The 26,532-nt window shown below is 51.5% G+C and overlaps 2 protein-coding genes across 6 annotated transcripts in view; one reads left to right on the top strand and one right to left on the bottom strand.

Moving 5' to 3' along the window:
* The window catches only part of Letm1 (leucine zipper and EF-hand containing transmembrane protein 1), a 38,741-nt gene extending 30,161 nt beyond the window's left edge, over positions 1–8,580 (top strand). For all 3 annotated transcript variants that reach the window (XM_027387195.2, XM_027387196.2, XM_027387197.2), the window contains 4 exons: positions 1,165–1,299; positions 2,682–2,869; positions 4,131–4,269; positions 5,539–8,580. In XM_027387195.2, coding sequence (XP_027242996.1) covers positions 1,165–1,299; positions 2,682–2,869; positions 4,131–4,269; positions 5,539–5,688 — 612 coding nt within the window. In that variant the 3' untranslated portion in view covers positions 5,689–8,580. The remainder of the gene's footprint in view (positions 1–1,164; positions 1,300–2,681; positions 2,870–4,130; positions 4,270–5,538) is intronic.
* Positions 8,581–10,987: 2,407 nt separating this feature from the next.
* Positions 10,988–26,386, bottom strand: Fgfr3 (fibroblast growth factor receptor 3). Of its 3 annotated transcripts, none has more exons than XM_027387202.2 (18): positions 26,174–26,386; positions 25,612–25,815; positions 20,283–20,552; positions 19,945–19,998; positions 18,291–18,460; positions 18,085–18,208; positions 17,813–18,003; positions 15,983–16,127; positions 15,330–15,520; positions 14,831–14,979; positions 14,463–14,584; positions 14,074–14,184; positions 13,807–13,997; positions 13,567–13,689; positions 13,416–13,486; positions 13,050–13,187; positions 12,793–12,898; positions 10,988–12,643 (listed from the first exon to the last, which is right to left on the bottom strand). In XM_027387202.2, exons 2-18 carry the CDS (start codon positions 25,712–25,714, stop codon positions 12,497–12,499), a joined length of 2,406 nt encoding a protein of 801 aa, XP_027243003.1. In that variant the 5' UTR covers positions 25,715–25,815; positions 26,174–26,386; the 3' UTR covers positions 10,988–12,496. The 3 variants fall into 3 exon arrangements, with proteins under 3 accessions (XP_027243003.1, XP_027243004.1, XP_027243001.1); XM_027387203.2 differs by having other exon boundaries at positions 14,831–14,976; XM_027387200.2 differs by lacking the exon at positions 15,983–16,127 and adding an exon at positions 16,802–16,952 and having other exon boundaries at positions 26,200–26,386.
* Positions 26,387–26,532: the final 146 nt, after the last annotated feature.

Here is a 26,532-nt window from a genome sequence, read left to right as displayed (position 1 = left end):
TTGTCAATACTGAGCCAGATGGTACAGGTTTGTATTTATGGCTACTCAATAGGCTAACACAGGAGATTCACAAGTTCAAAGACGGCCTGGGCAATCTTGTGAAAGCTTATATCCAAATAAAAATAAAATAGCAGGGCTTAGAGAAATGGCTCGGAGGTTAAGAATACTGGCTGTTCTTCCATAAGACCCAGGTTTGATTCTCAGCACCCACATGGCAGCTCACAACTGTTACTCCAGTCCCAGGGGATCCAGTGCCTTTTCTAGTCTCTTCAGGAACAAGGCAGACATGTGGTACACAGACATATATGTAGGCAAAACATACCCATATACATAAAAATAAACACTCTTTAAAAAATGTGAAATAGGGCCAAGGATATGATTCAATAGAGTACTTGTATAACATGCTTAGGATACTAGATTCAGTGCCCAGTACTGGAAAACAAAAAAAAAATTTGACCTTCCACCTAGTGTTGGAGAGGGTGTAGAGAGCCTTGGTCACTTTGGAAACACTTTAATAGTTTTCTAAAGCATCAAAATCATACCCTATGATCAGCTGCACTGCTGCTGGGCATTGCACACCAATGACTATGCACAGACATTCACAGCAACTGTCATTGTAATCATTGAAAGCCAATAGGAAGGAAAAAGATGTGCTTTGATGTGAAGAAATATTTTACCATTGGATGCCAAAATAAGTGAGTTGGTCAAAGAGGCAGAGCTGGTTCCTCTCCTATAAAGTTTTAGAAAACAGGCTGTAGAGATGGCTCAGAGGTTAAGAGCCCTCTTCTGGCCTGCAGGCATACATGCAGACAGAACAGTGTATATAATAAATAAATGGATTGCTAAATTAAAAAAAAAGTCTGCCCTGTCCTGTAGAGCAGGAGACAGGTCAGTCTTGCCTGGGAATGGAATTCTGGGGAATATAAGGGAGCATTCGGGGATAACTAGTGTGCTTACTTTGGTGGCTGTGGGATATAGTGCACCAGGAAGACAAAGAGAGAGATGTCATAGCCAACATAGCCCAGAGCTGAGCTCCAGCTCGCTTGAGGCTGTCCTCGAGTGGCTGCCAGAGCACTTGGTGTGAACAGAGAAGCTTTCAACATTAAGGACAGAAGCCATTTGTTCCCTTGACTTAAGCTTATCTTCTTACTCATTTCTTTCCAGGGAGAAGAGATAACTAAGGAGGAAATTGACATCCTCAGTGACGCCTGCTCTAAGCTAAAGGAACAGAAGAAGTCCCTGACCAAGGAGAAGGAGGAGCTGGAGCTGCTGAAAGAGGATGTCCAGGACTACAGTGAGGTGGGTGAGCAGACAATGCAGGTATATAGACCATTGCAGGGAGCCCATCATCAGCTGGTCAGGGCCCAGACTGACACTGCACAGGGTGGGTACAATACAGCTTTATCAGACCCCAAAACATCAACTAACACTCCTGTCACATATATAACAAGGTGGCCAGAGAATTTGGAAAGAAAAGTCAAATGGAAAATAAATTTTGACCCAGGATATAGTTGGACAGTAGAGCACAAGGCCTAGCATATACAAGCCCCTAGCTTAGAATCCTAGCACCAAAAAAAAGAAAATGAATTTATCCCAAAGCTTTGCCACAGTGATTCTAATTGGGCTACTTCGTAGGTAAGTGGCATCCTTGTTAGTGCTAAGTAGACAGTAATAGGTATCTGCACTCCATTGTCATATGCACAGCTTGGTTGCTTGATACATGAAATCTTACTTTCTTTCATGCCCCTCCAAGGGACTTTTTTTTTCTTATCTAGTGGTTGTTCTCCCTCTCCCCTCCCTTTCTTCTTTCCTTCCCTCCTTTTCTTTCTTTCATAGTGCTGGGATCGATCCCAGGGCCTTGTGCATGCTAGACAAGTGCTGTGCCGCCACTAACTACATCCTCAGCCCCAACAGACATTGTTTTCTTAATCTGAGATAACAGTGCTATTATCCCCACTCTGTTGGGCAAGTGATGGTTTGGAGATTGCTAAAAAATCAGTCAGCTGTTTCTCATCTTCCCTATGGTAGTCCCCTCTAGCTGTACAACTTCACCATCAGAAACCACATTTTTCACCAGACAGACAAGACAGTGCCTCATTCCACTCTGCTCTTCACCCTATTCTTGTCCCTGTTGTTCTTGCTCCATGTAAAGAAAGAAGGTGCTTAGTCTTCCTTGAGCCTTTATGTTTATTCTTTTCCATTTTATTTGTTTATTTATCTTTATTTCACGTGCATTGGTGTGTTTGCCTGCATGTATGTCTGTATAAGGGTGTCGAATTCCCTGGAACTGGAGTTACAGACAGTTGTGAGCTGTTACGTGGGTGCTGGGGATTGCACCTGAGTCCTCTGGAAGAACAGCCACTGCTCTTAACCACTGAGCTGTTTCCCTGGCCCCTAGATGTTTATTCTTTAGTGACTATAAAGGAAGCTGATATTCAGAATAGATTTTTCCCTCTAATAAAAAAAATGAGCTTACAAAAATAAAGGTGGACTGCTAAACCAAAAAATTAATAAAAACAAATGTGCATGGTAGACATAAGATCTTCTGATTTTTCTGAAGCTGAATTTAATTCTTTTGTGGTGCTAGGGAATCAAACAGGGTCTTATGATTTAATTTCTTTTTCAAGCTCAAATTAATATAGAGCCCTCCTTCTTTTTTGATACAAACTTTTTAAAATTAGGACTTACAGGAGATCAAAAAGGAACTTTCAAAGACGGGTGATGAGAAATACATCGAAGAATCCAAAGCTAGCAAGAGGCTGACAAAGCGAGTCCAACAGATGATCGGGCAGATCGATGGCCTAATTGCACAGCTGGAGACCAGTCAACAGAATGGCAAGCTGGGCCCCCATGAGAGCTCTCCAGCGGGGTAAGTGAGCCATGAGCCTCTTCTAGCCTGGCCTGCAGCTGACAGGTGCTTTTGCTGGGATCCAACTCCAAAGCATATCATATTCTTTAGCCTCTGCCTGCCCACCCCACCTAGTGCTCAGGAGCTGCCAACATCTTATTTTTCTTTCCTTCGAAGCTCAGTCTCTGTATCCCTGAGCTTGTTCTATATAGATAGCTCAGATCTGACTCCTCCCTGCCTGTGTCCCCTGACCTGTCTTTCCTCCCTTTCCATGGTGCCATCCCCTCGAGCTTTAGTCTTAACCAAACTTGGCTCATGGTTCTTCAAACTGCCAGCTTTCTCTTGCTTCCTTCCTATGACACCGTTGTGGGCAGTCTGCCTTCTGTAGCATCCACCAGGAAACAGTGGCACACTCCATGCTTTTGTGGCCCAGCAATGAGTGATCCTGATCATAGACTCTACAATGAGGCTGGCTGCCGGTGGCTGCAGCTGGGCTCTGCTTCTGCTCCAGGCCCTATACCCAGAGACCCTTGTTACCTCCAGATGAGGCTGTTTCTCTTTTGAATGTCTATTGACTCCCTGACAAACACAAGCCTAAGGACCTGTGGTGGTCTCCACTGTGGGGATGTGCACATGTGTATGTGGGTGCCCATGGACTCCAAAAGAAGTTGTCAGATCCCTTAGAGCTGGAATTATAGACAACTGTGAGCCATCCAACATGGGTTCTGGGAACTGAACTCAGGTCCTCTGCAAGAGCAATAAGTGCTCTTAACCACTGAGCTGTCTCTCCAGCCTCAAGATTTTTCTTTCAGTTTTGTGTGTGTGTGTGTGTGTGTGTGTGTGTGTGTGTGTGTGTGTGTGTGTGTGTATGGTATGTGTGAGTATGATGTTTGTATATGTGCTATGTGCAAGTGTGTGTGTGCTGGTATATATGCTTATGTGCACATGGAGGCTGTCAGCCTGCAAGGCCATGCATGATCTTCCTGCCTCTGCCCCCACCCAACAGAACTGGGGTTATAGACAAGTAGGTGACTACTCCCAGCTTTTTACATGGGTTCTGAGACTCCGGTCCTTGTGCACTAAGAGCAGTGATGTTTTCTATTAGTCTCCATGCTAGCCTTGAGTCCTAAAGGGAAAGAGCCTGAGGATCTCACTGTGGGAGGAGTCATGCTGTTAATTCCAGTTTATGCATGGCACCGGGATCAGAGCCGATGGGAAGAGCTGTGGGTAAGGCATGAGGCCGAGCACCTGGCCAATATCACATGCAGACTACACTCCCCAGGGAGAGTGTCATCAGTGTCAGTGAGCTCATCAGCGCCATGAAGCAAATCAAGCACATTCCAGAACACAAGCTGATCAGTTTGGCCTCAGCCCTGGATGAAAATAAGGACGGCACTATCAACATCGATGACCTTGTTAAGGTGGGTCTGAGTGAGGGATGAGCCAGGCACACTGGCTTGGCTGCTTCTCTGCTTTAGGGCCCAAGGGTTTGGGGAGAAGCTGCTTATTCAGACCCTTAAGACTCTCAGGAAGGAGCTGGAGAGATAGCTCATCAGTTAAGAGCACTGGCTGCTCTTATAGAGGATCAAGGTTCAATTCCCAGCACCCACATAGTAGCTCACAACTGTCTGTATCTCCAGCTCCAGGAGATCTGGCACCCTCCCACAGACATGCATGCAGGTAAAACACCAATGCACATAAAATAAATCTTTTGGGGTTTTGTTTTTTTCTTTTAAAGACTGTATCAGGAGGTTGGATCTGCAGGCCCAAGTGTCTCAGCCCTTTGCTCTCATTTTGAAATCACACTGGAATTAAGAAGTTATAAAAGAGCCTGCAGGCAGGATATTGTATACATAATGAATAAATAAATCTTTTTTTAAAAAAGTTATAGAAGTTATAGACATAATGGTGAGATGACAAAATGAGTCCCTGCCCTGCCAGAGGCCCACTCTAGCATGTCTCCTTGTTCTGTGTCTACATGTACCATAGTACCTTCCATCCCTATTAGATCTGGGGAACAGGGTGAACACACCTACCAGGACCCTTTGGGGAGCTGCCTGAGATCCAGAGAGACACTGAGTGGGTAGAGCATGTAGGGATAATGGCTAAGCTCCGGGTCCATCAGCCCACAAGTAACGAGTCAGGATCCAGCCAACTTCTAGGGGACATCTGAATTCCAGCCTGCAAATTATCATGGACCTACTTAAACCATAAGTCATGTTTTTGAGGGAAAAAAAACTGCCTTCGTGGTTCCCAGCACACCTGGCAAGTTAGTGATTTTTCTAGATAAAGCCAGAAATACTGGCTAATTACCTTTATGCTAAGCATTTTCCACACTCCCCTCAGTCTTCATGGTAGGAGCAGATATACCCCAATACCTAAACCCCACCCCACCCCACCCCCCACCCTTGCTGCACCAGGAAAGCCATGTTCATGGCAGGGCCATGCTGGCTGGAACAGGGACTTGATGCTACAGTCTTGTTATGAAGTATATGGCCTTGGCGGTCTGAGACTCTGAGTACCAGAACAGCAGAAGGAACCCAGGCACCCATAGCATGCAGTGAAATGGCAAGTGCCTAGCCAAGATGGTTAAGAGGAGTCAAGTCCTACTTCCCCAGAGCTGTCCTCAGGGACAGGAGATGAATGCAGTGGTGGAGCAACTCCTAAGTCCCCCTCTCCTATGTGTGTAGGTAATCGACTTGGTGGACAAAGAAGATGTTCAGATCTCTACCACCCAGGTAGCCGAAATTGTGGCCACACTAGAGAAGGAAGAAAAGGTCGAAGAGAAGGAAAAGGCCAAGGAAAAGGCTGAGAAAGAAGCCGCAGAAGTGAAGAATTAGAACTGCCTGGCTTTTGGCCCCACGGGGTCTGCCTTCATCATGCTACACCAACCACAGTGGTGATGACACAAAAGTGATTGCTTTGAGGTGATTCTTATTAGTGGCAAATCTAATATTTTGTCTGGAATAAATCAGAAACTTCCATAATCAAGCAATTTTTAATTTTTATCATTCCATGAAGATTCAGTCAGGCTGGAGCCTTAGAGCCCTCTGGGTGATTGTGTCTGGACTTGTGTCATGGTGTGGTACTTAATGGCCCTAACCGTTGGGTTAAGGGTACAGCCACCAGTAGGATCATAGCCTTACACTGACCCTAGCTCCAAAGATAGCTTGGGCCAGCTGAGTAGGAAGGCATTTCCCTGTGTATGTCCTTACTTGCTCAGGGTCTGACCAAGCCTCTGTCCCTTGAGAGGAGAGAGAGAACCAAGTGGACTCCCAGCACCTGTGTGGAGCCAAGTGAATGTGCCTGCCTTTCCTCAGAGGCCTTGGGATAGGAATTAGAGAAACACAAAGGCAGGCCTTCTCTGCTCTGAAGACACTGGAGTCAGTCTGAGAATTTGAAATGCCAGTGTATATAGATCTGTATGCTCACACCTCTACAGTTGTGTCTTAACTACCAGCCCTGACAGCAGTTTCTGTCTTGTATGGATTCTGAAGCATGTTAACTGAAAACGTTCTCAATTTACCATTGATCTCCACCTAATTCTTTAACTGACTAGTACTGAATTTCCACACATGACCATCCGCTTAATTCATGAGTAATTCCTTAACTAGTGGGTGACACAGAAGAAGCCTTTGAAAATGAAATCTTTTCTATTGGGCAGTCCACATTGCTGAGTAGGCCTCAGGGATAGAACTGACATCTGCAGCCTGAATATACCTCAGGTTTTATGTGGCTTTTAACATACAATTTAAGTCCTATCACAGGACAGTGGCCAAGATGGGGCTTCACAAGGGCGTCTCGGCATGTTGCAGACTCAAGCTTCTTTAGCATAAATAAATGCTCATGACTGTGCTGCCACCAAGCATGAGGAAGTAGTCCTGTGGTACCACAGAGCTTTCAGTGTGTGTTCCCTGCCTGCTAATGGCTCACTGGCACCCCTCTGAGGAGAGCCTGCACTAGCTTAGAGTCCAGAGCTCTTTGGTTAGTGGCCAGCAACCTTTCTTACTTGGAGATGGCTCCTTGGGCAGGCCAGGGCTGGGTATCCTGTGGCCTCACCACCACCACCTTCCCAGTGTAACCTAGGAGCACAGAGAAAGCAAGACCTTGAGTTCAGCTTGGGCAATTAGCAAGGCTCTTGTCCAGGAAAAAAAAAAAATCCTTGGGACTCCAGACAGGAATTGGAAGATGTACAGAGAAGTAGCAACTAGAATGGAACCGTCTCAGTTTCTTGAAACTTTTTTCTTAAAGGAAGCACATGATGCTAAGCAAGAATAAGATAATTCTCAAATGTAAACCTGTACAGATTTAACGGTGGAAGGAGCCTAGTGAATATATGGTCACATCTGTGAATCCTGGTGTACCCAGCAGCCTAGTTCCAGCTGTCAATGTATACATCTGAGGACAAAATTGTGGTTGCCAAATGTGTTCCCACAGTGGAGAGTTTCTCCAATGAGCAGCCTTCTGGAGCCTGTCCTGTATCTACCTATTGTCTTCATCCTTTATTGTATTACTGGGCACTGCCAGTGGCCCTGTGTTGGCTGTTGCTGGCTCAGGTCATTTCCCTGCTGTCCTGCTACTCTAGACTCTGCCCTCACAGGTCACACCATCACCCTGGAAGTGTGGGTTCACCCTGTGAGGTTGCAGGGCCTTAGCACACATGTGTGCTGGAGGGTCTAGCAATGGGTACTTGCTTTGTTTTTTGTAACTGTCCCCATATCTGTTTGTTTCACTGCTTGACCTTAGTATAGCTAGGTCAGGGTTAGAAATGGCAGATCCACTGGGCAGTGGTAGTGGTGAACACCTTTAATACCAGCACTCCAGAGGCAGAGACAGGTGGATCTCTGGGTTTGTGGTCAGCCTGGTCTACAGAGCAAGTTCCAAGACTACAAGGGCTACACAGAGAAACCCTGTCTTGAACTGCCACACCACCACTACCCCCCAAAAAAGAAAAAGAAATAGCAGGTCCAAGACTGAAAAACTACATGAGCTGAGTATTTGAAAGCTGTGTTCAACTGTCATAACTGCTGTGTACCTCAGTGCTTGCCCAGGGGGCAGATGTCCATACCTGTTAAATGAAGCTAGAGTTTCTGACACAGAAATCTGGTGTTCTTTTCTCCACTCTGAACCATCTCCCACACAGGATATGGGAAGTTGGAGTCTGAAGTCCAGGCTCATTTTGGACTATCAGCATCTTAAATATGAAGGGCACCATACAGTTCTAAAAAGCCATCCTCGTCAGTCTTAGGCTGTGTCTCCTGGGACCATGGTAGAGGAACAAGTTCTGTACCCTCTTCCAGGGATCCCAGAGCCTCCAGCTGTATCACATGTAAACATCTTCCGTGTCTATGTAACAGCCCAAAGGGATACTTCTGAGCCCTGGGCAAGCTGACTAGCAAAGAAATAGAAGGGAAACTCAGGCCACCCTAAGTTAATGATTGTGCTGTGGGCACAGATTTCAGAGGGGCTTCACCCTCCCCTCAGCCCTCAGTGACTGCCAGCTCACCTTTAGGGGCTTGAGCCTGGGTTCCAGGTTCATGCCTTGTGTGACCTATCTGAGGAGATCTGTACCCCTCACCCTGGTACAGCCCTGGTTTGTGGAGTCCGACAAAGTACTTCTTAGACTACAGGCTGACCCAGGGCCCTGTGAGACTGGCAGGCTGCCTGGGATGATGTTCTCTAAACAACTTGATGTAAGGAGGTGACTGAATAAAGTGCCACTGGTGACTTGTCTGCTGTGTAATAGTTTGTCTAGCTTAGTAGTTCTGACACCTAACCAGGCTCTCCCTGCCTGCAGAGCCCCTCAAATGGCCGCAAACTTGTTACCTCACAGCCCCGCATTGTACCTGGTACAGGGTGGACAGGAGCTGGGACTTTGGCTGAGTTCCAAGGAAGTAGGGCCTGTGCCTACATAAGTGTTCTACTCAGCTCTTGGACAGAATCCAGCCACAGGGAAATGTAGAAGGCAATGGGCCTGGTGGAGGCAGCTTCCTAAGTCCCACCTTGATGCTTACTCTCAAGTGGCTCAGCTGGGAGGGTCTAGGAAGCAGGGTAAAGGTTTAGTAGCCATCTCCTGGTCTTTCCAGGACACAGCATGTCTTGGGTGGCCTCCTGTAGCCATTCTTGACATCTTCCAGAATGCTTAAGATTTACGTTGGTTCCCCAGGATAAAAAGGTACAAGTTGCAGGGCAAGAGTATGAACTGCTTGAGGGTGGGGACAGCCATTCAAAGGGCACAGCACGCCTGCTGGCTATAGTGAGAACAGAGCAAACATCCAGATGAGATAGATTTAAGACAGTAAATGGAAGTTCAGTCCCCAAGTGACTCGAGGAGAGAGCCTTATGTGCCAATGAGTCAGGGTTTGATTGTGCACAAGTCTCTCATTGGGAAAGCAGGACATCTGACACAGTTTCCTGCCTTTTTTAAAATTTTGTTTTGCTGCAAGTATGTATTGCACCTTGTGCATGCCTACTACTGAGACCAGAAGAGGTTGTCATACCCCTGGAACTGGAGTTGATAGTTGTTACCATCATGTAGGTGTTAAGAATAAAAGCCAGGTCATCAGAGCAGCAAGTACTCAACTAAATCATGGAACCATCTCTCCAGCCCAGAGAGTAATTCTTGCTGCCGATCCTCAGACCACTGGGGACACAGCTACATGCCAGTGGATAAGCAGGAGTGTTCTGGGAGCCGACCTGTGCCTGCTGCTAGCCAGAAGCCAGGAAACCATTCATCACCACTGCCTCCCATATCCAAATAGCAATGCAGTCAGGTAGAGATTCCTCCCAAAGAGACTACTAGACACAGCAGAAGGTGCCTGGGTTCAGTAAGGCATGGGAGATTTGAATGCAAATCCAATGCTTGGTAGTACAGAGCTACTCATACTGTTTACTCATTGGGCAGTGGCCACCCAATAGACACTGGTGGTGCAGCTCAAGGCCCAAACCTCTGTCTCTTCTAAGGTGGCAATGGGAATATCATGGACAAGAATGGTCTGACCTATGACCCCTGTTCCTCTCAAGACCACTCTGTCACCATGAACCAACCCCTTGGTTCAAATCTTTTCTTGGAGTTAAAAAGACTTCCAGGTTGCCATAGGAAGCTATGCTCAGTATGGCACTAGGGGGCGCCAGACTGGCACACAGGTGACCCAAGCCATGTCAAGCCTGTTTCAGGGGTAAGAATGTATCCATCGGACACACACACACACACACACACACACAAGAATGTATCCATCTGGTACCACGCCCCTACACACACACACTCTCGCCCGCGCGCGCTCTCTCTCTCTCTCTCCATGCCTGGTCACTATCATAAGGTATCTATGTGGCTCAAGTCCCTGGCATGAAACTGTCTGGTGCCAATTGAGGTTGCTATGGTCAACCAACGAGAGTTAAGCCTACAGTTTCCTCTAAAACCCTGTACCTCCCATTTCAACTGTCTAGAACCAGTATTTCAGTCACCTTGACTATGCAAATCTCCTATAAGATGGGCCTAGTCCTAGCGAGATGTGGAGCAAGAGAGAAATTTCATTCCTTAGATCTTCTCCCAAGGTTAGAAAGTATGACAGACAAAATGGATATAGGAAGGAAACACTAAGTTCTCTCTACATTGTCCTGAAATTCATTACGTAGATTATTAGGCTTACCTCAAACTCAGAGATCCCCTGCACCAGGTTTGGCCCAGTGTAGATTGCTTAAACCAGGTGTTTGGTTACCTGGCTTCCCCAAAGAGATTACTACATATACTTAAAAGCACCATCTGTCTTCATGGGATCCCTCCCCTGTCAAGACAGCCAGGGAGCTGGAGAGGCCAAGAGCACTTCCTCCACACACCCATGATCGCCTCCGATGGACACAACTCTATTGCACCCTTTCCTTGGAACCTATAGACTAGTAACCCTGAGGTTTTACCTGCCACCTTCGGCCACAAGACGACACCCCTGAGCCCAGCTGTCCTTACCCAGGTAAGGAAAAGCAAAGATAATTAGTCCCCTTGGAGCCTGAGACCAGCACCTTGCACTGGGGACCAGAGGCTGCTGATTCCTTGGATGCTATTATCCCTCCTCGCCTGTCCCCACAGGCAGTAAGGACACAGCTGTGCAGATCCCAGAACAGAAGGTAAAGCACTCTAAAAAATCAGAGCCAGTTCTCACTTTATTTTCTGGAAGAAAGTTGGCTATGTTAAAATCACATCTGCCAGTTTGGGCTGACAAACTATGTGCTGGGCCCTAAGAAAAGTTACCCTGAGCCACTGTCCTTGCCCTGCTTGCTAATGGGCAAGGTACAGCCACCCAAGCCTAGGGCCCAGTAACAGTACAAAAAGTAACAAAACTGAATTCACCACTCTTACTCCCAAGCTTTGAAAGGTAGCAGTCTAGGCCATAAAAGTCTAGAAGCACTCCATAAGAAGTGTTAAGGCTACAGCAAATACAACTTATAAAGACTCAATAAATTATATAGAGATAGATATATAAACTTGTAACATCTATTAACATCTGAACCTTCAGGCAGGGCTGGCTCCTCCCTGGGCACAGGCTTCTGCCTAGAATATACATCAATTAGAATAATCTGTATGAAAATACCGGTCACCTTGAAATTTTTTAAAAATCTCCTAAGAGGAAGGTCCTATATAAATCTAATCCCCCATGAAAGAGGGCCAAAGGAAGTAAGAACTGGAGTCACCTCTAACTCGAGGGCTGCTGGAGCTCCAAGGGCTGCCTCTAGTCCTTGGGGGCCAGATGCACATTCTCAGCAACCCCCAAAATTCCACATAAACCTCTTCAACTGTTAATAAGTTACAACTTAAAAGTTTCTGCAATACCCTAGAACTAAATACTATGAACTTGGGGTGGGGGGGCTGGGGCTTTGAGGGATGATAAATAGCTTTACAAATATACAGGTCCATGTACAAACAAAACTGTGGTGCCAGAAAAGCTCCTTGCTTCTTGGCTTGTTCTTGGCATTTTACCAGTGAGCCCTATGGGGTATCTTGCTCCTCTGGACCTCAGTTTTGCCTGCCTCCATATAGATATTCTTTTATATATATGTATGTATATATCATACAGGACATCTATTTATATAAATGTACATTTGTTTCTGGAATAAACCTTTCTGATAGAAGTTATAGCTCCCACCTTCAGGTACCCGTAATTTCAGTCTGAGGGTCGGGGTGAGAAATAGAAGGCCTGGAGGTGGAGAGCTGTGACTCACCACCAAACACAAGGTGCCATGTAGAAGAGAGGCTCGCCACATAGGGCAGAGCTTCCCTGCAGGCTCAGCTTTAGGCACCAAAAAGGCCAAGGTCCACCCTGGACATGGGAGTATAGCCTTCTCTACAATGGTCCCTGGGAGGTGGCAGTGGGAAATGAGGGAGCCAGAACCCCAGGGTTGCACAGGGTGGGCCCTCTTTACATTCTACATTTGGTGCTCCTGACCCTGGCCAGTCAGAAGACCACTGTACAGCAGTGCATGTTCCCAAGGGGCCTCTGCACCCAGGAGCCAAGGACACACACACACAGGAAGTCCTGTCTATTGTTGGTCCATCACACTGGGCTGGCTGGAGTCCACTGCACACCAGCAATAGCAGAGCGGGCTAGGTTCCGCGTAAACATTGGCTAGGGCTTGGTCTGTAGGATTGTTGGCCCCTCACGTCCGAGGTCCCCCATTAGTGGGTGGACCTGAGGGCAGCAAATCATGGGTGAACACAGAGTCGTCTCCTGAAGAGCTGGAGCTAGGAGTATCCTGGCCACCTGGCGAGTACTGCTCAAAAGGCACCGATAGGTCCAGGTATTCCTGTTGGTAGACAAGGCTGTCAGGATGTGCCTTGGCACTCTCTTCAATCCCATGGCCATTTGTGTTCAGACTGTGACCTTCAAGGGCAGTCCCACCACTGGAGCCCCAAGGAACAACACCCAGAGGGAGTAGGATTGAGTGGCACTTACATCAGTTGACGTAACAGTAAGGATGCGGTCTAAGTCCTCTACCAGCTGCTTGAAGGTAGGCCTCTGTGAAGGTACCGCATGCCAACATTCCCGCATGATCATGTACCTGTGGCAGGTATAGCTATTGAGTTCCTGGCCTGCAGGCAATCCCTACCTCATCCCAGCCACTAATCCTCTACTCATCCCAGGGACCCTGGTAGGAATCCTGCCATCCCCAGGGACTGGGTAGAGGAATGAGCAAGGGATGCTTTGCTCACAGGTCATGTGTGCAGTTGGCTGGCTTGTCCATGCGGTGGCCCTCTTTCAATAGCTTGAAGAGCTCTTCCACTGGGATGCCAGGATACGGTGAGCCCCCCAGTGTGAAGATCTCCCAGAGAAGGACCCCAAAGGACCAGCTGCAAGGGAGTGAGGACAAAAGGCCTGTTACTCCTGGTCCATTGCTGCTGCAGCCCTGCACCAGGACACACCACCAATGGGCAAGGGGTGAGGGCACCAGGATAAGTAAGACACCAGGGCTATACTGTTGGCCCAATGAGGGGATAAACTACAGCCTGGGAGGACCAGGATCCTGAAGGCTGTGAGAGGTGCAACTCCCTAGCCCCATCCTATGTGGGGATACATACACATCACTCTGGTGGGTGTAGACTCGGTCAAACAGGGCCTCTGGTGCCATCCACTTCACTGGTAGCCGGCCCTGGACAGAGGGAGAGGTATTGGCTCTCATGTGTCCACCAGTGGAGCATTACACCCAAACTACCCTAGACCAGGGCTCACATTTGTGGTCTTCTTGTAGTAGTCTAGATTATGCACGTCACGGGCCAGGCCAAAGTCTGCAATCTTCATCACATTATCCTCAGTCACCAGCACGTTTCTGGCAGCCAAGTCTCTGTGAATGCACTGAGGAAACATACAAGGAACCTGGGCTAAGCTGACACCTCCCCAGCTCAGGCAAGTTTGATATTCACTCTTCCACCCAGACAGACCCCACCTGGTCTGGGACCTATCTCTGCATACCTTCTGGGAAGCCAGGTATTCCATGCCCCGGGCCACCTGGTAGGCACAAGACACAAGATCCTTGCAAGTAAGCTGTTCTTCTGGCAGCCTGCAGGCATCAAAGGAGTAGTCCATGCCTGGAGGCCGTCGTGCCCGCAGGAACTCTCGTAGGTTGCCCTTGGCTGCATACTCCACCAGCACATACAGGGGCCCTGGGAATACACACAGCTGAGATGCTGTGTGACTCAGGAGCCCCCCTCTACCAATCTGCCCACCTGCTGCACCTACCACCCTGTGTGCAGGCCCCCAGCAGGTTGATGATGTTCTTGTGTTTGCCAATCATTTTCATCATCTCCATCTCAGACACCAGGTCCGACAGGTCCTTGTCAGTGGCATCATCTATAGCAGGAATGGTTTTGTCTGTTAATGGCCCCACAGCCCTCAAATGCCCTTCTACATTAGGCAGTGGTAGCACACGCCTTTAATCCCAGCACTCGGGAGGCAGAGGCAGGAGGATCTCTGTGAGTTGGAGACTAGCCTCGTCTACAAGAGCTAGTTCCAGGACAGCCGCCAAAGCCACAGAGAAACCCTGTCTCGAAAAACCAATAATAATAATAATAATAATAATAATAATAATAATAATAATAAAATGCCCTTCTACTTCTCTCCCTTCTCACCTTTCAGCATCTTCACAGCCACCGTAACAGGCTTGGCAGTTCGGTCCTTGTCAATGCCAATAGCTTCTGCCATGACAACCTGGCCAAAGCAGCCTTCTCCAAGGGGCTTACCGAGTGTCAGCCTGGCCACAGAAGCAGAGGCAGTAAGTGTGTGCCCAGAACTCCCAGGACTCATAGTCATGTGCCACTGTGTCCTGGAAGCTCCATGGGCATTTGCTCATGAAGACCAAAAGTAAACCTCAAATCTCACCCCGCACTCTACCTCAGGAACATCTCATCCCACCTTCAACAGGTCCCTGCCTAGTAACTCTCCAGTCCCCAGCCCCAGAACCCCCACCAAGTACATACTGTCCCTCACCACCACTAACCGGGTCCTGGATAGCTCCCACTTGGGGTCAGCAGGCAGCTCAAGTTCAGAAACATTAGCCAGAACAGGACCTTCTCCGGAGGACAGCCGGGCAATGCGGACAAGGGGTGTGTTGGAGTTCATAGAGGAGTTGGACTCCAAGGATACCTGCTTGGGTCATCAGGGACAGGTTGGTACCACACAATGTGGGCTGAGCAATGGAAAAGCGGTGAGGTGGTATAGCTACCAGGAATAGCAAGATTAAGTCTATGTGAGGCAGGGCGTGGGGTCAAAAAAAGGGCTGGTTTCTCTGACTTCTATAAAGTGGATACTGAAGACTACTAAAAACTGTTTGCACCACAAGATTTAGGCTCCATGTGGAGAACATAGACAGGGAGGGATCAGCCCACTCAACTGCAGAGGAATGAGTCCTAGGAGGCCCCAGGCCCTGGGTACTACCGGGACTCTAGGAAACCCAATGCAGACAGGGAGCTCAAAACCTGGTATCTACTTTCTGTTACCTGTCGCTTAAGCGGGAAGCGAGAGACCTTGTGCACAGTGGGTGAGCCCAGGCCCTTCTTTGGGGGACTTCGAAGGCGACAGAGCGTCACAGCTGCCACCACCAGGATGAAGAGGAAGAATCCCACCCCGTAGCTGAGGATGCCTGCATACACGCTGCCAGCTTCATCGACTTCCATCAGCTCCTCCTCAGCTGTAAAGACACAAGTTTGGGGGCCTCATCCAGCCTTTTCAGGTTTCCCACCGGCTGGACACAAGCACCAGTGTGGGAGGGAAAGTACCTGAGATACTCAAGAGATGGAGGGATCAAGGCTCCCCACTTGCCTTGGTAATATAGTTAAAAACAACTGTAAGTCAGCATGGCCAGACCCAGGACAGAAGCCCAGCAGAGCCAGAAGCATCCATACCGCCACCCGGGCACCCAGGAAATGCCAGAGCCTCAGATCAGGACTGTGGGCACCCAACTAGAAGATGAAGGGGGGGGGGCCTTGCAGGACCAAGATGGGGCAGGTTGATGCTCCCATACCAAGCACAAGGCTGGGGTTTCATAGGGCAGCACTAAGCCATAGGGTGCCCCCTGTAGTCCCTGGCAGCTTTGGCATGTCCTGAGCCAGCACCCCAAGAGAACCAGTGCAGCGTGAGCAGAAGCCAGTACCTGGCAGCACCACCAGCCACGCAGAGTGATGGGAAAACCCGATAGAATTGCCTGCCAGGCAGGTATACTCCCCCGCGTCCTCAAAGGTGACATTGTGCAAGGACAGAACCTCTAGCTCCTTGTCCGTAGTGTTAGCGCCTGCTGTCTACAAAGAGAGAACAGAGTGCGATAGGCAAGCGCCAGCACTTCCCTTTGGGTACCACAGCAGTCCACACGGAGATGATCCAGCCAGGCTGCAAGGAAAACGCCGCCACCACCACAACCTCAGCACCACCATGGCCCTGACACAGACAGCCACAGAGGCCCAGAGCCCTCTGCCTCCTGCACCGAGGCACTGAGCCTGAAGCCAGTCCCTCCACCGATGGCGAGTCCTCTGTCCCAAGGTGAGCAACAGGCAGGTGGGCAGCATGGTGCCACACAAAGGCAGCATGTAGAATTAGTGCAGAGGTAAGAGGAGAGCAGATGGAAAGGTGGGCAGATAGACGGATAGGAAGCCAGAGGGCATCAGAGTCAGCCAAAGATGAGTGTAAAGTCGATGCTCATCAACAGCACAAGGCTCAGCCCCTGGCAGGCTCTAAGGATCTTCTAAGTGTGCAAGTGGGAGATGCAAGAGGACAAGTCTGGGGGCTTTGAAGCAGGTGGTCAGTCAGTGGTAGCCAATGGCTACCAGTATTATTAGCCATCACAAGTAGAGTGCCAGCCACAGGCAGGGTCAAGCAGGATAGGGGTCAGGTCGTGCAGGGCATGCAGGCAGGTGCATGGCTGGAGCGTTGGAGCTGGAGCTCAGCGTGCCAGGCAGGCATGGGACAGAGTCGTTACCTGCTTGAGGCCCGTGAACACGCAGCCAAAAGGCCTTCTCAGCCACGCCTATGAAATTGGTGGCTCGACAGAGGTACTCGCCCCCGTCCCGCTCCGACACATTGGCCAGGCGGAGGCGTGCGTCTGCCTCCACATTCTCACTGATCCAGGACTGCGGGGACAAGAGACTGGGCTCAGGCACACCCCGAGCCAGCTCCAGAAGGACATGAGGACAAGGCAGGGCAAGGGAGATCCCCAAGGATGGGCTGGGGGATGGGCAGCAACACCTGGAAGGCTGCCTGGAGGAGAGGCACATCATGGCAGTGGTAGGTGTGGTTTTAGAGAGGCCTTTCTCCATGTCCACACACACACCCCCACATACACACTCACAGAACCCACAGCCTCCAAACCCTCAACCCAGGGGTTGTGTCAGGGCAACTAGAATATGCTCATGAAAACCCACACCCATTGTGGGAGGCACACCAGACAAGGCCCCAGCGGCCTCTCTCAACAGCCAGGATTCTATTCCTGCCAGTGCCTATTCCCCTCCCCCACCAGACCTCCTTGTCTCTGAACAGATGTTTTTCTTTGGGCTTCTAGTGTCGCAAAGTCCCAACTCGAGGCCAGGGAACAAAGCTACAGGCTGACGGAGGCAGGACAGAGCCAGTACTACACTGCAAGCAGATGACACCAGACAATCCAGACCAACTGGGGAGTGTCTAAATAATCAATAGGATCCAGAGGGTACTAACTCCGCAATCATCCTCCTGCCCCAGGCCACCATAACTGTCACTCAAGAGAAGCCTTCTGCAGGCCCAGCCCTTAGAACTGGGCAACAAGTCGCATGGCACAAGCGAACCTGTCTGGAGCTCAGAGCAGGTGAGAAGCACTGAGACTCGCTGCTCCTTCTCAGAAACTTCAACACCTGGACCAAGATCCCAACATATCCCTCAGCCAAGAGGGACTTATGGACCAGGGCCAAGGTGGCCAGCTGACCCATCCATCCTCCCACCAGCTGGCAGCAGAGCCTACCTTGAGTACAGTGACATAGGGTGTGCCGTCTGGGCCCACTTTGCTGCCATTCACTTCCACATGCTTCAGCCACTGGATGTGTGGCTGTGCATCGCTGTACACCTTGCAGTGGAACTCCACGTCACTGCCCAGAACTGCTGTCTGGTTGGCTGGCAGCCCAGCCTGCAGGATGGGCCGGTGTGGGGAACGCTCTACAAGAAGCAGCCAAGTCAGGGGCAGTGGGCCAAGGGGTCCAGGGATGCCCTGCCTTAACCACCCGGCCAGGCCCTCACCTAGCACATCCAGAGTGTACGTCTGCCGGATGCTGCCAAACTTGTTCTCTACCACACAGGTATAGTTGCCACGATCAGAGGGTACCACACTCTCCATGACCAGACTCCACTGCTGGTGCCGAAGCTACAGGTAAAGTTAGTATGTGAGCAGATAAGACTCAACCATGTCTAGGCCCTGCCACTCCAGGCCCCTTTCCAAGACCCACCTTGATGCCCCCTATGCGATGCTCCCCTCGGAATTCTTTGCCATTCTTCAGCCAGGAGATGGAGGGGGTAGGATTGCCAGCAGCTGGGCAGCGGAAACGTACAGTGTTTGCTGCTGGCACAGCCAGCAGTTTCTTATCCATACGCTCTGGTCGAGTCCAATAAGGGGCCCCTAATGGCAGAAGTATCCATAAGAACTGTAATTCAGTGCACTTTTCCCAAACTGCCTTGCCCACCTACCCTCCAGCCTGCTTCCCCTTCTGTACTGACAGTCCTTTGCTTTGACTAGACAGGCTCCCTGAAGCCTCGACACTATGCCACTACAGCTGCCCCAATCTCAGGCTTGGGCATGTCTTCTCTTTGCCCTTTGGTTGCAGGTACCCCACAAGGTAGAATCCAGTAGGATGCAGACCCCTGGGATACAGCTAGGGCAGATCACCCCACCCATTTGCAAAACCCAAGCCAGCCTCGGCAGTGCCCAGAGCCTGGCAGACACTTTTCAGGTCGTTTCCCATCCACTGACTTCCCTTCCTTCCTCTGGGATGGGTGAAAGATGACATCCTACTTAGACCCATGAAGCAGCTGAGGGACACAGCAAGGATCCAGAACAAAATAGGGAGGCAGGGCCCTTCCACAGTGACCTCGCTGTACTCTACCATAGGACCATGTGCAGCTCTTGAAGTAGGAACCACCACACAGGGCAGGAGAGATCTGTGCAGACACTGGTGAGGGCCCCCTCCCAGCTCTGAGAGGCCCTCCTAGCTCCTAGGTTGACCAGTAGGCTTGGCAAAAGACGGCTACACTCGGAATCTGCAGTGACTTAATGCTACCCACTGCCAGGCATGATCCACCAAGTGACCCTTTAGTCACCTTATAGCCTAAGCCCATGTGAGACACAAGCACCAAATACAGCCTAGAAAAGCTAGACAGCAGAAGCAAACAGTAACTCAGGGAAAGGGTACTGGTAATGTGGCTAGAGCAGGAACTGTAGGGCAAATGGATTAGAAATTTTGCTCTGAGTAACCTTTTAGCCAAAGGGAAAAGGGAAATGAGAAGCCAAGTAATTCCTCAGGACAGTAGCCTTTGTTGGCTTCATTCCTAGATTCTAAACCTATTTCTGTGTAGATTCCACACTCAAAAATCTCATACAAGCCCTTTTATCTGTTCTCCTTGCCTCCCCCACACTCATGAAATTCATTCCCCTGTTTTTCTGTCAGTTTTGTTCCTGATTTCTCTCAACACCTTGTCCACACTACCTCAGAGGTTTCCAAATGTTCCAAGCACTCAGTCCACAGAGCCTAGTCTCCCCAGTTATAGCCACACACACACCATCTGTGACACTCCCACCCCCACACAGTGTATGCCTCAGTGTGGCACAGCCACTCCTCTCCTGCCGGCCTAAACCAACAGCCACTAGTGCCCTTAATTCCTGATTCTATTTGTTCCTAAACAGCAACCTGAGCTCCATGACTGACTACTCAAACCTGTGATGCCCTATCCCACCCGAATCAATACCCAAATCCCTGCAGACCAGCCCCACCTCCTCACTGCTCCTCTACCACTACAGCAATGTTACCCTCTATTCACCAAACTACAGGAAGCAGGCAACCCAGCCCCATCCTGACTAGGCTCAGTGTGCCTAGATTCTCATCTCACCTGTATCTTCAGCCACGTCCTCCCCATCTTCGTCGTCTCCTGAAGATGGAGCATCTGCAATAGTTTTAAGTAGGCAGTGGTTCTATGACACCCCAACATCCAGAGACCTGCTGTTCCCCATATTTGGGGCCCACTGTTCCCTACCTTTGGGGTCCTACCTTTGCAATGCCACTCATTGGGATAGTACGTACTTGGGGGTACCTACTCCTATCAGCAGTCAGCAACATTCTTATGCAAGGGATACTGCAGCCACCCTGCCCAGGACTGCCCTGACCTCCCTGGCTATGCAGTTGCTCAACACACTTGACAATTCCATTCCAGGTAAGTCCTCCACTTACCTGTCACACGCACATTGAAGTGGCACAACACACGCTGAGTGAGCCGCTGCTGGCAGCTGTAGACCCCCGCATCCTCATGGGAGGCATTCAGCACTTGGAGCCTCTGGGGCCCCACCAAGATGCGGTGGGAAGCCACCAGCCCTGTGCCATCCTTAGCCCAGACAGTGGGACCTGTGGGGGCACCTCCAGGCGGATGGCAGCTTAGCTCCACGGTGTCCCCACTGCCAAAGGCCACCTGCTCCTGCTGGCTAGGCTCAGACCCTGGGACCTCTGTGGATGAAATGGAAAGCTGTGAAGCAGATTCTCTACATTAGCACTTTACTTTGTAAACACACTAGCAAAGGCTGTGGCAGGCAAGTGAGAGGTATGCTCCTGAGGCCTGGGGGCCTGCCAGACAATGTTCAAGCCAGGAGTGGGCAAACCATTTCAGTAAGAGCCCAGTGGCATCAGTAACTCAGCTCTGTTAATGGTCTATGCTAGAGCTACTGGCTCTGTCCTGTGGGAGGAAGCTGTTTTCCAAATATGACATGGAAGAGGCACAGCAGCCCTCCCAGGGGCTGAAAGATCATAAGTGTCCTGAAGGGTGGGGGACAACTCTATGGTACAACACCTCTTTGGGATGTCTAAAACCCTGAGCTCATTCCCAGCACCAGCAAAGTGTCACCAATTCTTCTTCCTCTGATTCTTCCACCATTTGGAAATGTACAATCAATCCTTAGCTCACAGGGAAGCACAAAAGCAGGTTGGGGACAGGCTGTCCTTCACTGGCCTCTGGCTCAAAACTCAGAGAAGAAATAGGAAGCCCTTTCAGGGCCCTGTTAGCACCCAACCCTCGTCTTGGCTTCTGAAACAGTATGGGTGGAGAGCCAGAGAACAGAACACACTTTAGCAATAGGAAGGAGAAAGCTGGGTATCGTGGCTCACACACTCCGGAAGGCTGAGGCACTACTACCACAAGCTCAAGGCCAGCGGGCAACAGTGTGAAACTGTCACAAATTAATATGGAAAGATGACACAATGTCATGCAAGAACATGGGGGATAGCCCTAGAATACTCCACAAAAGCTGCTCTTCACATGAACTATGTACCTCCACCAGCAGCCCAAGTAGTTAGAAAAATAGGACAGATTTACATTCGGGACACAAATCTGGATACCTAGGTCTCTGGTAAGAGGGATATAGGAATGAGCTCATAGGTGGCTGAGGACATGGGACCCCCATTTCACAAATAACCAAGTTTGGAGGGGCTGTCAGAGTAGCCTTGTGGGCCAAGTGGAGCCAGCCACCCACCCTGAGGGATAAGAAATGAGTAGTATAACCCCTTCAATGGGCAGATGCAGGTAGCCATACACCTCTCCCCTGCCCTGCTCATGAGTGGGCCCAAAGACCTCACACTCAGGAGCTCACTACCAGCTGGGCTATCACCTCCAGACCTCCGTGCCAGGATCCAACAATGCCTATCACAGGGGCAGCTGGGCTCGGGGCCCAGGACAGGAGTGGGTGGTCCTACTGAGCAGACCTCCTCCTCCAGATCCAGCTGGACTGGCTATAATGTCACTTGTCATTCTGCCGACGCATGGCCTAGATTTGAGGCCCAGCTGTCCACTCTGGCCACACCAGTCCTTTGTCAGGCCCAGTTTGTTCTGCTCATCCCAGAGTCAGCCCACAGGCTCCAAGTCCACCAGGATTCTGACAGTCAGAGGAACCCAGGTGACCCAGGGGCATCCACGAAGCTCATGTCCCACAGAATTCCAGCACTTTAAGCTGTCCTAGATAGCCAGGGGCTATCCATAGCCAGGGGCCTTCTATCCTGACCACCCAGTGCTGGAAGCTGCTTGAGCCTCCCCACCCCAAGAAGGCCAAAAACTGGCTAGTCAACAGCCTCAGTCTAGGCTTTGGCCCAAGGCAGGGCAACAGCCAGTTAGTTCCGGTTTGGTCTGGGCAAGGCAACAGGTCACACCATTCACACAACTATTTGCTTTAACCTAATCCAGAGATATACTGGAGAAGGACACAGCAGCCCCCTGACCAGTCCCTTGGAGAGACAGATGGCTGGAGGTTTGGAATGGCTCAGACAGCTGAGAGCTGATTTTTGACCTGCCCACCCATCTCTGTCCACTAGGAGTCAGCAGAAACCAGACACCTGAAATTTGGAGGCCTGGGGCAACAACATATCCACCACCATCACCACCCCAGGGTCACAAGATTAGAGGAACTTGTGTCATGAGTCAAGCAGGTAACAAGAGAAAAACAGTGCAAGATGGTGCTTGAGACAACACAGAGTATGGTACACCCTGAAGAGGTAGTAGCAGAGCTCTGGCCAATGGAACCCCACAATATCAGCCTCCAGGAGTGCACAGATAACTTCCTAGGCCCCAATAACAAAAGCAGAACTAAATGCAACACACAGGCACTGGTACTTCTGCTGTGCCCATTGAGGGGACAGTGTCCCACCACATGGACAGGTGGGGATACCAGTCTCCACTAGTATCCCCACCACCTCATGGTACTGAGGTGGACCAGTGTACCATGCTTACTGGGGCAGGCTAAGAGACACTGTGTCCCAGTCAGGCTGTGCTGGGTCTGGAGTCTCCCAGACTGCCTCAGTTCCCTTCATTATGACACAATGTACAAATCCTAACTTGCAGACCTGAAGTCCGGAAAAGCATGGTTAAGTGGCTAGCGCCTGTAAAAGGGTGTACAGGGACGAGGAGAACCTCTGTCTGGGCATCTTGAACAAGACAATGTAATCAGCCCACAGCTGATCAGCTGCTGGGACGGCTGTTCAGAGGACTTGATAACCAGTTCTGGTCACTACTGTTGAGACACAAGGAAACATCAAAGAACTAGCATCAACTCAAGCCCTGTTTCTGAGGTTGGTCTCCCTAAGGACTCCAGAGACTTGGGCTTTGGAGCAAGACCAGGACCCGGATGCAGGCAACATCTGCTTTGATTGAGAGCACACACAGCTGGTGTAGGAGGTATGTCCAGGTATACGATTAAAACAACCAAAGAGAAAGGAGGGTGCCCCAAGGAACCCTGAATACAACTCTTGCCTTCCTCTCCTTCCCTACTCACCACCATTCCACCAGGAGAAATTCCAGTTTCCACAGTTTCATAACAAAGAAAGAAAAAAGAAAGAATCCAGAGGCTGGGCGGGCTAATGAGGGTTTACTGGGGATTATCTGGTTTAATCCCCGAAACAACCCTGCCATTACCAGTCCTCTTTGGCAGGACAGGTGAGGAAACTTAAGTTCTAGGAGGGTACCCAAGCCTAGGCAGGTCTCAACCCCAGGTGGCTTTACTCACAGCTCAGTCATTTCTCAACCTTGCTCAAGCCATCTTTCCACAAGACCTCACCTTACCCCAACCCACCCTGGGTAACTCATTTGTCTTCTGGGCACAACTGTTAAAAGGGAGGGGGTATGTCCAGGTCCCACAAGCTCCAAGTAAACCGCAGGCTGAGAGGACAGGGTGCTCCTAGGCTCAGCATAGGATACAAAGCTTCAGGGCCTAAGATCAGTCCAGGTTAATGAACCACCTCGAGAGCCTGCAGGGCTCAAAGTCCAGCCCTGAGGTGTCGGGGCGGGGGGAGCGCAACGCCCAGGGAGGTGGAAGGCTCGGCTCCAGTCACCCATTGCTACAGGCCTGCTTGGGGGTGAAGCTTGGACCCCCTGCGGGCTACTCTCTTCACCACAGCGCACACAGGGGTGGCCAGGGTAGGCTGGAACCTGAGCCCCGCCCCGCAGCTCTTGACCCCAGCCAGCTCCAGTTTGGTAATTTACGTTCCCGGGGAAAGCGCCAGCCGAGACCTCTGTAAACTTCACCAGCTCTTTGTATTTTTACTGCTCGGCCCATCTCGTTAAGGAACCGGATTAAGTTTATTGGCCTATCAATTCCCTACCTGTCTCACCAGCTCGAACGCAGAGACGCGGGGCGGGCGCACATCCCACCGATCCCTGGCCACCCAGCTCAACTTCGGTTCCTGTAGCAGGGTCGTGCCAGGCCTCCACAGTCACTGCCTGGAGCACAAAAAGGGTGTGCGCTCCGCCCCGCCTCCCCTACCCTAGCTCACTGACACCCGATGCAGGCAGTAATATCTTCATCTGAATGCACATGCTAATGTGGTTCAGTGGCCGGCCATTCGGCGCCCGGGAGCCAGGCCGTCCTAGCAGGCGCTAAAAGCGCGCGCTGACCTCCCGACCGCCTCTGTCATGCCGCTGAAAGACACGCACATTCAAGCTACCGGCCCACTTTCATTCATAAAAAAAAAAAAAAAAAAAAAAAAAAAAAATGACATTGTTCCGAGAAGCTGCAGCCGCTGAGGGAGAAAGGGGCGCGGGGGCGCCGGGAGGGGCACGTCGCCATCTGCCTCGTCCCGCTGCGCTCGCACCTCCCCGAGAGGCCGCGCCGCCATCAATGCGCGGTCTGTGGCCGCCGGGGTACAAAGGAGCGGCTGTTCCGCCTCAACTCGGGTGGGGCGAAACTTACCGAGCGAAGGCCTCCCTCCGAGAGGCCTCCCGCCAGACCACTGCTCAGCTTTGCCACGCTGCGGCTGGGCACAAACAGGGGCCGCGGGCATCGCACCTCCCGGAGGCGGCGGGACGCAGGGCAGACTGACCGTGGCTTCCCTCCTGTATCCTCAGCCTCCGGCCCCATTTGATGGTACTCAGTGTCCCATCGGACTTTGGCGGCCGGCCGGGCTACGTAGGCGGCGCCACGATCCTGAGACAACCGCCCCTCACCTCCCAGAATGCGGCTTGAAGGGCGGTCCACCGGCGCCCCTGGGAACCGACCCCTCAGGCCGCCTACAGGGAAAGAAAGGAGCACCGGCACTGAAACTGTCACCTTGTCATGCGAGACACAGAGCGACAGATCCGAGCTTTGGCTGGAATACTACTCCTGTCCACTCCAGAAATCTAACCTTCACTCTGGCCAAAACTGAGCAAGAACTGTGCCGGGAGAACGGAAAAAGCAACAACTGACACTTTCCGTCCTCTCTCAGATCCGAGGAGCAACAATGGGAATCGTGGAAAATCGGCTCGCACACCCTCCCGATGCGGCCAAGCTGGGGACCACGGCCACCACGCACTGCTCGCCGTGGCACCTCGCACTTGGATGGTGGCTCTGAGACTCCAGACACACCATAAATTGCCGCTCCAGATCTGACAGCGATCTGTGGGGCGGGGTACAGAACTCGGGCGCACCGGCCCCAGTGGTGTCACTCAACCTGACGCCCCCTCTTCACCCAAGGAACTACCGCTCGCAGTTCCCAAAGCCTCTGTGGGCCAGGGTCAGCCCCCCGAAAAACACCTTGGGTCAGTCCTTACCTGCGGGTCTCCGCACAACTCGCTGCTCTGGGCCGGGTGGTTCAGAGGTAGCTCCGGCCAATACCGCAAAGCAGAACGCTAGCACGCAGGCTGGGACTACCATGGCTGGAACGGGGGCCGAGGCGTCTTCAAGCCGCGCACGCGGGCATGCTGCACCCCCCCACGCCCGGCTCCGGCGCCGGTGGGAGGGCGCCGCTCCGGAGTCTGCGAGAGGAGACCACTGAGTTAGTTACTTAGGAGGGCAGCGGTGGGTGAAGGGGGAGCGCTACCTCGTTCCTGCGCCCGGACCCCCGGCCGCCCCGCCCGCCGCCTCCCTGGGCTCCGGGGCCGCCTGGCGCCGGCCGCCTCCTCCCAGCCGCGGTCTCTCCCTCCTCCCCTCCCTGGCCGCCGCAGAGCCCTCCCAGGACAGCGGCAGTAGCGACAAACTTTCCAGACCGGGAAGCCGGTGCCCAGCCCAGCCTCGCCGCACGCACGGACCGCTCTAGTTCCAGCCAGCCTCGCGCCTGACTGCTTCAGCGCCCGTCCGGCCCCTCCGAGTGCCAGCCGGGTCTTTCACACCAACCTGGCGGCCTCTAGAACCCAGCTCACCACGCGCAGCTCCGGCCTCGGCTCTCAGCCCGCCCTCCCAGGATCTCTTCTTTCCCAGAGACCGTTCGCCCTCCAGTGAGTCCCAGCGTCGGGAGTGGACTTCACGGAGCCAGCTGCTCCCGCCACCCCCGCCGCCACAGTGCACTGAACTCCGGCTGCCCGGCGCGCGGCAGCCAGTGGGGGGGGAGCAGCCTGCTCCCGCCACGCCCAAAACACGCCCCTTCCCGCGGCCGAGGGGCGGGGGATCCGAGGAGGCGTGGTCAGGCGGGGGCGCCGGGCGGTCCCGGAGGGCGTGGGAGCCCGGCTGGGACCAAGCGAGCGAGGCCAGGATCG

The sequence above is a fragment of the Cricetulus griseus genome, assembly GCF_003668045.3.
Source record: "Cricetulus griseus strain 17A/GY chromosome 1 unlocalized genomic scaffold, alternate assembly CriGri-PICRH-1.0 chr1_1, whole genome shotgun sequence".
Taxonomy (NCBI): Eukaryota; Metazoa; Chordata; class Mammalia; order Rodentia; family Cricetidae; genus Cricetulus; species Cricetulus griseus.
The sequence above is the reverse complement of the archived record's forward strand: the minus strand, read 5'-3'. Positions and strand labels throughout refer to the sequence as shown.

Excerpts from the sequence above, each read along its gene's own strand:
- Fgfr3 (XM_027387200.2), bottom strand. The coding sequence starts at position 25,714 with ATGGTAGTCCCAGCCTGCGTGCTAGCGTTCTGCTTTGCGGTATTGGCC. Across the intron at positions 20,553-25,611 it reads AGTTGTGCGGAGACCCGCAG|AGGTCCCAGGGTCTGAGCCT; the intron begins GTAAGGACTGAC and ends TTTCATCCACAG. Across the intron at positions 13,998-14,073 it reads GGGGGCCTGCACACAGGGTG|GGCCCCTGTATGTGCTGGTG; the intron begins GTAGGTGCAGCA and ends GTGTATTCCCAG.